This window comes from Ascaphus truei, chromosome 4 (genome assembly GCF_040206685.1).
Source record: "Ascaphus truei isolate aAscTru1 chromosome 4, aAscTru1.hap1, whole genome shotgun sequence".
In the NCBI taxonomy this organism is placed as follows: domain Eukaryota; kingdom Metazoa; phylum Chordata; class Amphibia; order Anura; family Ascaphidae; genus Ascaphus; species Ascaphus truei.
Window position 1 is genome coordinate 131,775,488 of NC_134486.1, and position 16,876 is coordinate 131,792,363.

At 41.0% G+C, this 16,876-nt stretch overlaps 1 protein-coding gene across 8 annotated transcripts in view; it reads left to right on the forward strand.

The window, feature by feature from the left end:
* Positions 1-16,876, forward strand: part of BIRC6 (baculoviral IAP repeat containing 6) — a 240,383-nt gene that overhangs the window by 84,090 nt on the left and 139,417 nt on the right. For 4 of the 8 annotated variants that reach the window (XM_075596608.1, XM_075596613.1, XM_075596612.1 and 1 more), the window contains exons 34-45: positions 1,578-1,709; positions 2,031-2,246; positions 2,567-2,750; positions 3,472-3,627; positions 4,463-4,605; positions 5,545-5,698; positions 6,198-6,314; positions 6,437-6,591; positions 7,229-7,355; positions 13,496-13,606; positions 14,222-14,355; positions 15,981-16,108. In XM_075596608.1, coding sequence (XP_075452723.1) covers positions 1,578-1,709; positions 2,031-2,246; positions 2,567-2,750; positions 3,472-3,627; positions 4,463-4,605; positions 5,545-5,698; positions 6,198-6,314; positions 6,437-6,591; positions 7,229-7,355; positions 13,496-13,606; positions 14,222-14,355; positions 15,981-16,108 — 1,757 coding nt within the window. The remainder of the gene's footprint in view (positions 1-1,577; positions 1,710-2,030; positions 2,247-2,566; positions 2,751-3,471; positions 3,628-4,462; positions 4,606-5,544; positions 5,699-6,197; positions 6,315-6,436; positions 6,592-7,228; positions 7,356-13,495; positions 13,607-14,221; positions 14,356-15,980; positions 16,109-16,876) is intronic. The other 4 variants (XM_075596614.1, XM_075596615.1, XM_075596610.1 and 1 more) reach the window with 4 other exon arrangements.

The window sequence follows — 16,876 nt, forward strand, 5'->3', positions numbered from 1 at the left end:
GCAATGGGTCCAGAGCATGTATGTAAAGCAAAAATGTACTTAAAGTGAAGCACTACCTTTTTTCCACTTATCGATGCTTCGGTACAGGTAGGGAGCCGGTATTGCTTTTCAGGACGTGCTGACAGGCGCATGCGTGAGCTGCCGTTTGCCTATTGGGCGAGTGGAATCAGCACGTCACTACTACGTCTGTCAGACAGAATAAGTGTCTATACTCTCAAAGTGAGCATACAGACACAGTGGTTTGGTGCTATTGAAAATATGTCCTTACTCGCGAGTGTACTTAAAGTGAGTGTCCTTAAACCGGAGCATGCCTGTACATCGCTTGGCTGCAAGACTATGCTAGTTTGTTTGTATTAGCATAGTAGTTTTCAATTTGTGTTTCATGGAACACTAGTGTACCACAGGGTTTCCGTAAACATTTTGGGGTGAAAATGGACATCTTGTTCTTAAATACCAAATAGTGTTTAATTTAAAAAACTTTAAAATGTCACACTGTAATGTTATATGTTTTATAATATATATTTATTGATGGTTGTTAATTTGTTTTAAAAAATCCACCACAGCACTAGCATTTTTACATACGTAGGAAAAGTGGGTTGGGATCCCAAAAGAGTTACATTTTTAATAGGTTCTTATGGACCTTTACTGGGTGGTCACCAAGAGCTGATTTGCGGACCTCCAAAGTATGTATAGTTTTTCTCTCTTTGCAATGTATAAAAACTGCAGATATGGCCACCGGATCATAAATAGAAATTCTAAGCTTTCGATGATGTTTTCGTTTTCTGTTGGTATCCGGAGCTAGACAGACCTCGGTGTCCATATTGTGTCCACCGGGCAAGTATATTTGCTGGTGGATAAAACCGGTTCTCTGAAAAAGTGGGTTCCCCCACAAAATAAATAAATCGAGCCGTTTAAAGAGGTTGAAAAGCACTGTAGTAGGGGATACAGCATATAACTATTACTTGTTTACACATTTGTACTTTAAGTATGAACTTTTAAAAACGTCCCTCAGTTTGTAAGGCCGCGCTTATAGTGCCGGCAACGCGACGTAGCCCGAAAACAAATGCCTTGCCGCCGCGTGCACTTAAGTGCGACAGCGACGTTGCCGTCTCGAAAACTGGTAGCAGGCAACATTTGATTTTTCAAGGGTTGTCACCTCGTGATAGCCCTTGAACCAATCAAATGTCAGGAAACCCGCGACACCACCGCCCAGCGAAATATAACTTTCGCCTGTGGCGACAGCGACGGGTGACGTCACCCGTCGGGTCGCCATCGACGGCACTATAAGCGCGGCCTAAAGGGACGCACTGCTTTTTGTTTTTTAATGTGTAATGCTGCAGTGTATATATGAGCCCAGTACTGAAGGCAAACTGTTAATAATGCTCCAAATACTGTATTCTTAGAAATGTGAAACCTATTTATTGGCTCCATTTATGTTCTTGGCTTAATAGCTGATATGTTGGGCTGAAAATCTATTTCCATCCAGTTGGGTCAATGAACAATTGATATTCCGAAACTCACTTCTATAAGCGAAAGTGAGTTATTTATTTCCTTTAATAAATTAACTTTTCTTTTAGCAACTCAACCTACTAAAGGCAAAACAGAAGGCTTTAGTAGAGCAAATAGAGAAAGAGAAGATACAAAGCAACAAAGGGTCTTCTTACAAGCTGCTGGTTGAACAAGCGAAGCTGAAGCAAGCTACTTCTAAGGTAAGACGGTTATGCGTTTGCTTCTGTGACGGATCTTACTGTTTTTAATAGGCCCACCAAATAAAGAACCTCGATAAGTGGAAGTGATTAAAACTTTAACATTTAATGTGTAAGATTAAAAATAAAGGCAACAGTAAAAACTGGGAGGGTGGAGGAGAGTAGAGCTCTACCTGTAAATAAAGACTTTGGATTTACTCAAGATCTCTTCCGCCATCTGGATAGCATATGCAAGCTGCTCAGCTATTTAGCTGGATATATGTATGTATATTGTGTTTATATACGTGACAATTTTTCATTTTTGGTTCTGAATTTCCCTCCCAGCACTTCAAAGACTTGATACGTCTTCGTCGGACCGCAGAGTGGCCCCGATCCGCTCAAGATTCAGAAGTGTCAGCCACGAAAGAGAGTCCAGAAATTGAACCCCTTCCATTCACATTGGCACATGAGCGCTGTATTTCTGTGGTGCAGAAACTGGCCCTCTTCCTCTTATGTATGGATTTCACCTGCCATGCCGATTTACTCCTGTTTGTCTGCAAGGTATCTAGAAAGCTTGTTTTAAAGGAGTGAACATTTAGTACCATTATCATCTTTATTTATTTTAAAGCCCACGTTTTTCAAGAATTGCATTTTTCATCATCCAACAGCACAGGCTACAAATATGTTCACTGTCAGATTTGGTCAGTACAATGCATATTGCCGTTTGTCAGATTTGAGCACCCACATTTAAACTATATACAAAAGGTACATGTTGGTGAATAATTTCTGGACCCATTGTATGTCAGCCTGTCCTGCATGTTTAATGATTAATGTTAAACGTATATAACGATAATGCCAATCTTTGCTTATATTTGTTTTAGGTGCTCGCCAGAATAGCAAATGCCACACGTCCAACAATACATTTGTGTGAAGTTGTGAATGAGCAGCAGCTAGAGAGGCTGCTGCTGTTGCTAGTTGGAACAGACTTCAACAGAGGAGACATCTCGTGGGGTGGAGCTTGGGCTCAGTATTCTCTGACCTGCATGCTCCAGGACATTTTAGCAGGTATGTGGAGCAGAACTGACTACTCCTTGATCACAATCATTTTTACATGTACAGCCTATTTCAAGATTACATTCTAAAGAAGACAAAGCCCTATCACTTTAGTGGTTAATGGTTTTGATTTGGTTTTCTTTGGCTGAAATGAATGCACTTTGCTATGTGTACTATTTTTTGTTTTTCTGAATATTTCATTTTCATTGGGTATTTCATAGCATTTCAGGTGAACTAATCACTAGAAATTCTAAACCGTCATTTTTCGTTCCTTGAAAGAGCTTAAAAAAAAAAAATCATTAACCTTTCTTTTGCTCGATGTAGTTTGATATTGTTTTGACAATAGTCATAAGAGGCAAATGCATCTTTACCCATGTTCTTCCATTTAAGAGGATCATATCATAAGGTAATATTTAAATTTGTCTGTCCTGCTTGGAGAAAACTGAATCTTGTGCATATACTTTATGGAGCTTTTATCAATCGATGTAATGTAAATGGTAGCAGCAAGACAATGCAGTCAATTTGTAAGCATACCCTTTCAGCAATAACCAGAATAATACTTTTCAAGTGTACATATTGCAGTATATATAGCACATTGAGTCATATTTATTAAGGTGTGCTATGCCAGAACACACTTTCCAGTGCCGAAACACACCTTATTCACTTCTAGTAAAACACCACTCCGCAAACATGGGCCATAATGGTGCATAGTTGACATTCGTTTTGTCTGCAGGGGAGCTGTTGGCCCCTAGTGCTGCTGATGCACTGGATGAAGGAGCAATGGGAGAGGAGGCGGGTGCTTCTGCTTTGGATTCTGATGACTCCCTGCATCAGTCCTCTGTACCTCTAGTGGAGACAATAGATGAGCCTTTGACACCAGACATGGCAGGTAAACAAACGTGATGACCCTTGTGAGGAAACCACTTACTACCCACTAGAATGAGAGAACTTTTGCTTTGGATATTTTAGTTCCCGTATATTGTGTAAAAATTTCCTCCTAAACAAGTGTGTGGCCTGTTGAGCATGAATGAACAGTGTGATGGAAACAATAAATACTGCTTGTCCAACCAGGCCCCTCTCATTAGATAATGATTTGTGCTTCTTATGACGTTATGTTGGCTGCTCAAGTGTTTTTGCCTTTTATGTATTCAGGAAATCAGGCCAGTCAATCCCTATCGTAACATTTAGCTCCTTATAAAGATCTGCAAATCTGAAAATATTTGAATGAAAATTAAATATTTCTGTAACTTCCATGAAGAACAAAAGTTGGCTGAATTAGCGACCTGTTTTGGGGAAACAAGTATTTTTTTGTATGGGATAGAAAAACTAACTAAAATCTATTGGGTTTTTTAAATATTTGAATATGGCAATTGTATTCGTTAATTTTGCATTAAGAATTCCTCTTTCACTATATCACTGCTAGATGGCCCCTTTATTGCAGTGGAGGAATTAGAATGCCCTGGAGCAATTAACCCCAACACAATGCAGGCTGTTCTGGAAGGGAAGCGTTGATGAGGATGTAAGATTGAGGGCAAAATGTTACATCCTTTGACAAATATTTCGCATGATTAACATGAGTGTGTAAGTTTTTCTTATCTCCATAAATTCAAATGAATGGAAAGCATGAAAGCACAGCCTTAAAATTGCCCAGTGATCATGGCCCAGGTGTTTAGGTGGCAGAGCTTGCTACTTGGCAGTATTAAAGCTGTTTTCATCACCCAAAGGTGGTCCACCTCTATCATCTTTGGATAAAGATAAAGAAATTGACCTTGAATTACTACAAGACCTGATGGAAGTTGATATTGATCCTTTAGATATTGATTTGGAAAAAGATCCCCTCGCAGCCAAAGTCTTCAAGGTATGGCACGTGAGTTTTAACATAACTTTAAAATTCTCCTCTTTGCAATTTCTTTTATTTTCCGCGATGTCCCAAGATGCACCTATTTCGATGTTAGGCCGCGCTTATGGTGACGTCACGCTGCAGTCGCTGGAAAAGTCAAATTGAAGTGACTTCCAGCCATTGCGACCAAGCCGTCGTGTCGCTCTTACTATAAGCGCACGTGATGGCGTCAATACATTTGTTTTGATGCGGCGTCACCGGCACTATAAGCACAGCCTTATTGTGCTTTTACAAATAACCAGCCATCTGATCTTGAAGATTTGTATCGCTAAAGTGTGTTTTTTTTTTATTTTTTGTCGGAACAATTTCAATCATTTATAGAGTAAAATCAAGTGTGTAATATGGGTTGTGGTATTCTCCTAAGGGTAGACTGCAATTCTCTGAACCTTTCTGTACCATATTTATAATTGTGTGTTTATGACCGTTATCACTAGTACAATTACCGTTGGATAATTATTCCAAAATTTGACAGGCTAATACAAGGCGTCTTAAGGATGGGGAGGAGCACAAAATACTCTCCCTTTTAGTATGTTTTACTTTCTAGACCTTATCGACTTGCCAATTCTTTAAATGTTCAATTAAATATTTTTGGGAAAACCACATAATAATTAGTGCTGTGCTTCCCAAATTTTATAATTTCCAATTATGATACATCGTTAAGTAATAGGCCCCAAATCATTACTTACTGTAAAAAAAAATAATGATTTATAATAAAATTATTCTGTAGTTGTCGTAGAGGGAATTAGTTCTGTTGCATTTATAGTATATACTGTATTGTCCTGAAATGGTTAAACATGACATTTTAAATGTAACAATACGAATATTTTAAAACTAAACTTTAAACGCCACTTCTTGATGTGTTTTGATAAATGTATTGTGTATTTCCTTTCCTCGTTAACCCAAAAGCCCATCAGCAGCACATGGTATGATTACTGGGGTGCTGATTATGGCACCTACAATTACAACCCTTACATTGGAGGCGTTGGAATACCGGTCGCAAAACCACCAGCCACCATCGAAAAGAACGGCACCCAAACAGTGACCGTGTCAGTGTCTCAAGGTGAGCAGTATGTAGAATTTCTAAAGCGTCACATCAAGGCATTTCTAGCTTTTACAAATTAAGTATGGTTGTATATAGCTGGAACATGTTTGCTACATTACTGTCAGAAACCCCTTTTGCATTTCATGGTGTATACTGGATACATCCAGGATACATGGTGTTTACTTTCATCTACTGTATACTGGATATTTGACTTCAATGCCAGCTTAAGGTTCCCACAGTCTCTTCCTACTTTATTTCATGTTGTGACAGCTATTATTAATGTATGACTTGTATAATGTTTTTGGGTTGTCCATTTTTTTTTTTATTAAGAAAAGATTTTTAGGAGGTTGTAAATGGATTCTTGAGCATGAGAGATTTACAAAATCATTCCTATTTGTATCTGTATATCGCATACATTCAAAATAATGTTACACTTTGTTTCATACACATCACAGATACATCAGGCATTTTGATTGGACGGGTAGTTTGTCTAACTCTTACACATTCCTTTTTACAGCTCTGGACGCCCGTTTGGAAGTTGGGCTTGAACAGCAAGCAGAGTTAATGCTGAAGATGATGTCCACACTTGAGGCAGATTCCATTCTACAAGCATTGACCAATTCATCTCCAACATGTATGTGTATAGCATTCAAAATTGGATAGACAAGCTAAGCATTGCAGTTGTATGCTTTACGTACTATTTCAGCACCGAAGAACTTGTGCTAAATCAGTTTGTTGATTTTCATTGCTCCCTAGTATCACAACCTTCCAGTGGGACTGACGACTCTCTCCTGCGCGGGCTACATGCAGCCAGTCAGACGAACCAGCTAATTGTTCAGTCGTCTTCCATACCCATGCTGAGTGCCTGTTTCAACAAGCTCTTTTCCATTCTGCAAGTGCATCACGTTCAGGTACAGGTCCCTTCACCTGTGTCGTTTTACCCATTCACTAAATGTGCGTTTGTGTACTTGTAGACACGGCTGTGATGATTTTTTTTATTTTTTTTCCCAATGAAACGGCACTTATTTTTTGAGGATGTGGCCCACTTAACAGGAAAAAGCAGGGTTTATGATAGTGTTGAGCTCTTGATAGCACTATTTTGCCTAATTCTGATTAGTCTTTTGGCATATATTGAAATGTATGTATGTCTTTATATAGCGCCATTAATGTACTTAGCGCTTCACAGTAGTAATACATGTGACAATCATATAAATGACAAATAATACAAATAACCGAACATGGGGAGAAGTGCTTCAGACATAAAAGTAACATTGTAGAAGGAGTCTCTGCTCCGAAGAGCATGCAATCTAATGTTAAAGTCTTGGACTGTCACTAAAGACATTGGCCATTCTCACTTAGCGTTTATTCCATGAGACCACCCCTAAAACTAAGGTGTCTTCCGGCGCTCCAAGGTGTCTTATGGAATAGTATCGCTTAGTAAATATTGGCCACAATGCACTAGAATAGCGGTCATGGCTGAGGTGATGTGTTGGTTTATTCGTTTGCCAGTTTTGATTAATCGACTATTTCTACCTTATGCATTTTTAGCTGGAGTCTCTTCTGCAGTTATGGCTCACATTGAGCCTCAATTCCAGCTCGTCTGGAGGCAAGGAGAACGGAACTGATCTTTTTCTGTACAACGCTAATAGGATACCAGTCATCTCTTTAAACCAAGGTAACTTTCTGTGTAAAGAGCCAGACTAAATAAAATAAAAAATATTCAGTACCTGACCGTTTTATTTTACATAGTAATGTTTTATTATCATTATCCACAGAACTTTTATGTTGACTTTTTGGGGTTTATAGGTTATACGTGGTGGTTCTGTGTGGGAGGTGATTAGATTCCTGTCCTGCTTACAGGTTTATCCCAAACAATTCCTTGTTGTGCTGTGGCAGTGGGCACCAAAGGGTCAAGTCCCACCCTTCAGCTGCAATAGGACAGAAAAAGAAAAAGGCCACACAAGACCAACTATTTATTGTTCAGCTTGCGACATGTTGGAGAACTAAAATCTGTAAAAACTACCTAATGGAAGCGGCTAAAGAACCACCTAAACCACCTTATCCTGGATGACGTTACCTTGTCCCTGTCTAGAGGCAAAGATCGCAAACAGAGGAGATTACTTACATGTTTGGATAGATCTCTTCAGACCTTTGATCTCTTCAGAAGAGGAGCAGTTTAAAATATCCAATATGGATCCTGAGTCATCCGAAAATGAGGGTGTACAAGCGGAACCTTCATGCTTTTACCTTGGTCTGGTCGAACCTCTGATCAATGCTGTGCGTGAAGTTTTGGACATTGAAGATCCAGGTCAGGCTCCTGATCCTAAACATAAAATGTTCAGAAGATTGCAAAGAAAACACAGAACCTTCTTGGTTCACAAGGTCATAAAGTATATAATTAAGCACGAGTGGACTGATGGGTACATTTGTGTAAACTTCCTAGATATTGAGACCTTTTTAAGACAAATGTGTGGAGATATGGACTTCCCCCGAAGTTGGAAGTGGCAAGAAAGTCAACCTTACCGGTGGACGATGCAACTTTGTTTTCCGATGTCATGGACAAACGTATGAAGAGAGAACAAGAAATTAACGTGTAGCTGCAGAAACAACTTGCAAACCATTGGTAGCTAAAACGTTGATTTTAAGGGCCATGAAGCTGCGAATTGCGAACATTGAAGAAGCTTTCGAGAGAGACGTCATGAGGTCTTTTATTTATTAATGCTTTTCAATACTAAAATTGGCCACGGAATCTGGATTATGGGAAATTAAGAAGGCTTCTGAGGGCACAAATATGTTTACTTCAGGAGAGAAGGATGAGAAGAATTACATATGGGGCAAAAGTAAAAGATTTGAATTCAGGGATATGAGATCAAATAGATCAGGAAGAGCTCACTTGAGGTCGACAGCTTGGAGAGGCGGCCAGAGCTAAAAAAACAAATTCATATCCCTTGAGGTCGTGGTCCCCCATATCGCAACACATTAAGATTTGCATGAGATGAGAAGCACAACTGGCAATTGTTGGTGAAAGACTACAGTATTTTTGAGAGATTTGTGGATCAACCAATTTCAGACTCCTGGATCTGCGGCACAATTTCCAGAGACTATTTTTTGGAATTCAGTAGGGTTCCCGAAAGAAATATGTCTGACATCCAACACACCAAGAAAACCAGGTGTCAGCTCAAACCCACAAATAAAGCATAAAATAATTGTTGGATAACAGAACTAGAAGTCCAGTACCATCACACCAGAGGACAAGGTGTATATTCAATAATGTTCCCGATACTGAATGCCTCGTTTTAAGGCCAAATTAGATCTAAAAACAGTTAACCCGTTCCTCGATACAACAATTAATTATGGTAACTCTGTATACAGTCATTGCAGCAGTGGAGCTACTTGACTGGTTGGTGACTGTGGATCTGAAGGATGCCTAATTTTACCAATAGCCGTGGGACAAGGCCACTTCCAGTGTATAGCGCTGCCTTTTGGTTCCCCAACGTCACAAGGGTTCTAGTAACCTAAATTGCTGAGATAAGAAAAGAGGGGATTCAGATATTACACTACCAGGACAACCTCTTAATAAACACCCAAGACAAACTGCTTTTGCTACCGCACCTGGCAAGAGTTAGTTCAACAATCGTAATAAAGTATCAACTTATCCTATCTGAAAGGAAAAGGTTCCTAGGAATTAGATACAGTGCAAGGGTTAGTTCCTCTTCCTCTTGACAAAAAGAAAAATCTTAAGGCGAAAGATGAGAACATTTAGGAACAAACAGTACCTTCAAGCTTGGTAATGATTGAAGCTCATAGGAAGTCTTTCGTCGACCATAAAAATTGTAAAATGGGCTATATGCCACATGAAGATATTTCAGGTAAACTTTTAGTCCGTGGGATAGCCAAAGAAGAAATCATCTGCAAACAGTATGAATTCCAGCGCATATAAAAGATTTTCTGCAGTGGTGGGATCAAGGCAACAATCTGAAGCAAAGTTGCTCTTTGCCTGATCGAGAAGGGGTCACTCACTACTGGAACTGAGTTGGCCAGCCCAACCTATGCACAATGATGGCTCAAGGAAAATGACTTGCTTGCTTACACTGCTCCAATTATTTTAGACTTGAGGGCCATAATGCAGGTAATTATCTTATTTTCAGCAAACATAGAAAAGGCTAAAAGTCACTCATACAAGTAACAGCCATCCAATTGTCTAACAGGAACAAGGTGTCTGACACTATTAAAGGAGGTAGTTCCTATTTTCAATTGGGCTGAATATCACATGACCTGACAGTAATACATATTCCGGGAATGCAACAGCAGACTTCCTGAGTCGAAAGACCATACCCCTGGAGAATGGTCTCTAGCAGATTATATTAGTTCAGAAAAAGGTGTCTTTCTCAAATCGATCTCATGCCTCAACCGTGAACATAAACAGAGAAGAATTGTATCCAGTAGTGACTTACATGGACGCCCTCTCTGTCAAGTGGAGTTTCCAGCTACTGTATATATTTCCACTCCCTTAATTCCAAGGGTACTCGGGAAAATAAAATAGGGCAAAGCAGAGATCGTGGCTATAATCCCATTCTGACGCAGCAGAACGTTGTTCCCACAGCTCATCAAAATCTAGAGGACCAGCCATGGCGGTTGCCAGTGTCGTCTGATTTTGTCACGATCAGATTAAGCCCCCCAAACCAGAGAGTTAGGTTGGCGGTTCAGCTGAGCCTGCTACAAAATAGAGAGCCATCTCTGAAAGCCATTCAAATTTTAATGACCGCAAAGAAAACTAATTCATCGAGCGTGTATTACAGAATTGGGCATAGTTTTTGCGAGTTGTGCAGGCGATCAAATGTTTTTTTAAATCCATCTTTCTAGTCAGGCTTAACATTTTTACAATCAGGTCTGGAGATGGGACTCAACGTCCATTTCCTAAAAGTTCTGGTGACGACACTATCTGCACTACTGGGAAAACAACTGACTTCGTGGATCTGATTTTATACGCTTTTTCCAGTCGATGCTACCAATTAAACCACAATTCAGGGATTCAGTTCCCTCCTTGGACTTAACCCTAGTTTTTGATCTTGCAGGATCTTTGTTCAAATCGCTTCTGCAGTCATCTGATACAGATATTACTCTAAAAGCTGTTCTTTTGGTAGCAATATCAACACGTAGAATCGGTGAGCTACAAGAATGATACTGTATGTTAAGGAAACTTTTCTTGTCTTTTACCAGGATAAGGTGGTCCTTAGGCCAGTATAGCAATTATTGCAAAAGTCATCGGTTTTTCACCTAAACCAAAACGTATCCTTCCATTATTCTGTCTGAATCCATCAAACAGTAAGGAGCAAACTCTTCATTCTTTGGACGTTGTGAGATGTCAGCGCATTACCATATCAGATCGCAAACGTCAGACAGGCTCTTTCTTTCCCCTTTGGGAGGATATGCCATACTATAGATTTAGCCAAACTTAGGCTGCGCTTATATTAAGGGCTTCGGCGACCATGTGATGTCCGCAATCGCGATTCCTGTACTCTGGTGCAGGAGACCAGAGGGCAACCGGGGGGCGTGGCAGAGGCGTGGCCATGAGCGGTTCCCTCATTGGATGAACCGCTGACGTCACGCGGCTATTGCCGAAAAAGTCATTTGACTACCGGCAATCGCGACCTCTCCGTCCCTCTGCAGCGCCGTCGCAGTCGCACCCACTATGGGCAACAGCGACGGACTGCATGTACTTGCTACGGCGCTGTGCGACGTTGCTGTAGCCAGTACTATAACCGCATCCTTACAGTTTGCATTGCCACGACTGCACCGATCACAACCTGGAAGAATTACATTGCAGGAGGTCCCATTGACAAACATGGACCCTGCGCAGCGCTGTCGAAGCAGCCCCCTCTCCCAGCGCCTCAGCTTTTCTGCAGCTCATTTGCAGCCACGCGAGCTGTAAGGTTGGCTACATGTGCATGTCATTGTGTAGTAAGCGCTATTAGGAAGGCTTCTACAGTACAAGGGAGGCAAGCTACGGGAAGGTCTGAAAGCTCATTCCACAAGATCCATTGCCACTTAATGGAGAGCGAAAGCTCAAGCTTTTCCCGCAGAATTATGCAGGGCAGCAGTTTGGTCTTCCATGAACCCTTTTGTTTAAATACAGTCCTATCATTTCAATGTTCATGCTTCAGCAGATGCATGCTTTGGCCGAAAAGTTATCCGGGCTGTTGTGACTACAAATAAATAGACCTGTAGTTTAATTTATTTTTTTGTTCGCTGTTATTACTTTCCCTCCCTTCTTTGGTACTGCTTGGACATTTTCTCTTTTTGGTGCCCATTGTCATGGGACCACCAGGAAAGGAGAAAATTGTTAACATATTTACCGTTATTGTCTTTCTGTGTAGTGTATCTGTGAGTGTGCACCAATTCCCGACCCTCTTTCTTTGTGAGGTGGCATTAATATGTCGGAATGTAGTTTTCAGTTCTGAGACTGCAAGACTAAGGCTAAAGCCCCGGTAACTCCGCTGCAACGCGCGCCTGCGAGATTGGCGGCGCGTGCAGCCGATTCCCCGGTCTGCAGCTCACTGCAGGAAGAGAGACCGGGGGGGCGTGGCAGGGGAGTGACAGGGGCGCGGCCATGACGTCACCCGGCAGGTTCGCCCTCATTGGCTGAACCGCCCGGGGGGGGGGGGGGCGTGGCTTATCGCTCCGTCGCGAGTCCTGCTCTCAATTCTATTGAGAGCAGGAGCAACTCGCACCACGGCGCTGCAGCCCCCCCCTCGCAGCGGGCCCGGCGCCATTGAGGGGAGGGCTCTCGTCCGTGCAGCGTCCGCCACAGCGGGCGCTGCAGTAGGCAGCGGGGGCAAGGCCTAAATGTAAAAAAGGCGGTGTGGCTATAGGGCCTCCTATAGGTAGACAGTTTTCTGTCCTATCTCAGCTGCAGTGTGGGACTTAAACCTTTGGTGCGCACTGCCATGGATGGACTACCCAGATACTATGTTCCCTGTTAGGGTTTCACAGTTTATAAGTTCATGGCAATAATCATGATGTTTGCTTTTTATCAAAAAGGGAGAATTGTTTCTTTTGGTGGTTCCATTACTTGTTCAATCATACACCTGCAGATGTAGCAAGTGACATTGTTATCTTAACTAATTCCACATATCCCAGTATATCTCGTAACAGAATTTCCATAAGGTTTATTTAAAATGCTGGTGCAGTATATCCAGGACCCTCTAAAGGGGGAGACGCAGGCCAACTATCCTGTGCCCTGAGGCACCTGCTCAGCCGGTACCAGAATTTGGGTCTACCTTCTTAGTCTATCAACTGGGTCCTTCACCGCCGCCTGGCTCACGCCGGTCGCAGATAGGGCCCTCTCCTCCCCCTGCTTAACAAGACTTGAGCACTCTGGCCTATGCACTGTAAAGGTTGACCGTAGGCCTGAGTATATCCCAATATATCAAATGGAGAATAATTAAACCCACTACATTTGTAGGCAGCTGCTTTTATTAATGGTCCTCTCAATTATGCAATCCATGATGCAATTTTTCATTGTCACATTTTAGCAGCACTGTGAGCAACCTTTACAGATTACTTTTATGATTTATGCTCGCAATACAAACACCCTCTATATTTACAATATATTGAATACTTGTATACAACTGAACATAAACTTGTTAACCTATATATTTTTGGTATTCTGAATCCATAAAAACTATTTGGTTTGATAGGCATCAAAACTATGCAGTCTCTTGTATGATCAGCTGTCATTATGGTTCTTATGAGTGACTTGAAATGTTTGTTGGACCTTACTTTTTCTTAATTTGCATATCTTTCCTATTTCAGCATCCATAACCAGCTTTCTAACCGTCCTGGCCTGGCATCCAAATACCTTGCTCCGGACATGGTGCCTGGTTCTTCACAGCCTCACACTGATGACAAACATGCCACTTAACTGTAAGTACGTGTGGCAAGCTTGTCTTGTAGCTTTGAGGTTAGTCTGGAAGTGGGATTGTTGCAGCTGAGCCTCATTTTGGTGACAAGCCTGTGCAGTAGCTTTGACGGGCCTGTGCTGCTATAATCAATTATCTTTTGGAGCCTGTGATGGTAGATGCAGTGAGCACCTTTAACACAGTAATTCATACAGCTCATTTTACCCCCCGAACCCCCCTAAAAAACTGTATAAATACATACATTAAACTGTGTGCGCCCTTGGAGCTGAACCTTGGTCATTTGACCTCTTGACTACCGGGATCCTTGGTTCCCAAGATATTAGGATTTGTACATTCTTTAATGGGGTGGGGGGTCCCTGGAAGTTGGGGTAACCCCCTTCTTAGGTGTGTTTCATTCAATGCAATGGCCGCTTCTCCTGATGGTACATTGTGTTCCTCTAAAGTGCGGCAGCGGTTGCAATGATTGCTGCATCTGTTTATTCAATGTTTAAAAATAATAAATATATAAACACACACACATTTAAGCTTCAATAAATCTTTGCTTGAGTGTTGTTGTGATGATGTACCTCTGTACATGTGTTATTTTAAAGTACTGAGCCTTACTTGTTCATTTTTCAAGCTGCACCCATCAGCACCATTGGAGCTCAGGAAAATACTGCCCAGCTGCTGGTGTCAGACCCAAACCTTCTTCATGTGATTGTAAAATTCCTCTCAGGAACAAATCCTCATGGGACCAACCAACACAGTCCCCAGGTAAACATGTCTGTTGATAAAGCGAAGCTCAGATTTTCTAGCATCTGTGGTGGTTTTCATGTCTTCCTCCCCATGTGCAATTTTATGCAGAATGACTGATATGGCATCTAGAATTAAGAAAATAGCTTGGTATTTGCAGCCACTTTTCAATGTGTTGGCTCCGTATGCAGAGTAGTGCACACAAATGGAAGGAATATGATCCTGACCATGAGCACGTTCCACGATTTGACTTATCTTTCTGTACCATTCATTTTTATTTAAGGAGATCCTTCAATGCTCTCCTTGACAAATCTTTACATGACAGTTTAGAATGCTACAATGTAATTTAAGAATCCATAGATTATATTTCCATGTAATATTTGTGAAGGCTCTTAGCAATGTAGACGGGCTAAAAAAAATAAATAAAAAAATAAATAAAAATTTTTTTTAAAAAAAGCACCGTTTTTCATTGGCACTGTATAGCACATGCACTATTGTTTCTAGCTAAAACTGGTGTTGAGCGTAATGTAAGGCTTGCTACACTAAGCAGCTCTAAAAAAAATTAGGCCAACATTTGGTATTTTCAACTTTACAACATTTGCCATTAGCTGCTAAACAGTTCATACTTAAAACGGACTGTTTTGCAGACAATTTAGATCAGGTGGCTAGCTCCAGTCCTTAAGGGCCATCAATAGGTCAGGTTTTAAGGATATCCCTGCTTCAGCACAGTTGGGTCAATCAGTGGCTCAGGCATTTGACTGACCCACATGTGCTGAAGCAGGGATATCCTTAAATCCTGACCTGTTGGTGTTCATTGAGAACTTTTGTGGCCCACCCCTGGTTTAAATGAGAATGCATCCTGTCTGAATCCAAATATAGTGAATCTCATTTTCGCAAATGTAATATTTTTTTATTTCTCAAATTGTATTACGTTTATCATAATGGTGGAGGGAAGGGGAGGTCAGTGTTGTACATCTCATTGAATCAAAGCATAGGTGTATTGTACAGAACATTTTAACACTGGTCATTTTAGTTATTTCAGAAAAGTAGTTAAATTGCATAATCGCCTAATCTGTGTTAAAGGACTGAAAAAGTATTTAAACCTATTTAAGTGTATGAGTCTTAATAGAAGAGTCCTAATATTAGCCAGCTTCTTAGGCTGAGTCCACTGTGCCGCTGATTGCGCTTGGCGCTTAGCGCTGTCTGCACGATTAATTCAAATCTTTCTGCCCGTGCCCGTACGCTCGCGGGCGATAGGTGCTTGCCGAAACAGATTAATTTGTTGTTTCAGGCGCGCTGAAGGGTCACATTATCACCTGAACAAATCAGCGCCAGTCACGATCCCCTGCCACGGGCAGCCGAGCGCTCATGCTTGGAGAGTTGGTGATGTCACTGCTCTCAAGCATGACCACAGTCAGCGGCACAGAGGACGCAGCCTTAGAGGAGGATGTGGGCTTTGCGAACCTGGGGTTATTTGTTGCTTATCCAAGGTTCCCAGGTTTTTTTTTGGGTGGGGAGGAAATATAGCACAGGAATAGTTTAGTAAACTAGTACCTTTTTTTCCGTTTGGTAAACATGCCAGTTTTTTTTCCTTTAATTTGTAACCCGGTTGAAATCTGTGTTTTTCCCACCTCTACTTTTTCCAGGTTGGGCCTACAGCTACTCAGGCAATGCAAGAGTTTCTGACACGGTTACAAGTCCATCTCTCCTCTACCAGCCCTCAGATGTTTAGTGAATTTTTATTGAAGCTCGTTCATATACTATCAACAGAGAGGTAAGCATGTATTAAATAGCTGCCAGTTCTGGAAACCTAGTCAGTGTTATGCCTTTGTTTGGGAGTTAGTTCCTCTTAACAGCCAAAGGTACATACATGTTTTAACATTGAATTTTAATAAAAATGTGAGGTGCATGAAGTTGAAAAAGTAACTGTTAGTACCAAACGTGATGCCTGGGCCAATAGGAGCTCGCCACGATGTTAAATCCACTCGGCCGGGGCGTGCAAATGTACAGGTTTGTCGAACACTGTATATATATGTATATATATATGTGTATATATATATATATATAATATATACATATACATACATATATATACATATATATATATACAACCTTTGATTACCTTTATTGAAAACTAATTACGTAAGTTGTCGGTCGATTCGTTCTCCTGTACCTGATCAGCAGAGAGCCTGATTCACGAAATGGCCGCCTTTCAGTTTTAAGTAATCCTTCAGTCAGTGTAACACAGCAGCTACAATGTATTTTTAGATTACTACTGTAACATTATCTATTGTTAGTTTGCAGCTCAAACTGCTGGGAATATTGGAGAGAAAAAATAACCACAAACAGGAAAGTGTTGCAAAGATCTTGCAGTGCTGTGGAGGTGGCTAAAGCCTGCTATAGAAATCAAAGGATGCTAAGTAGATTAAAACAGTAAAACTGTCTTTAAGAGTTGTATAATTTTTTTTTTATAAATGTAGTAAGTATGATCTAATACTACAGAACTGATTTATTTAAAAATAATTATGTTGTATCTTGTATG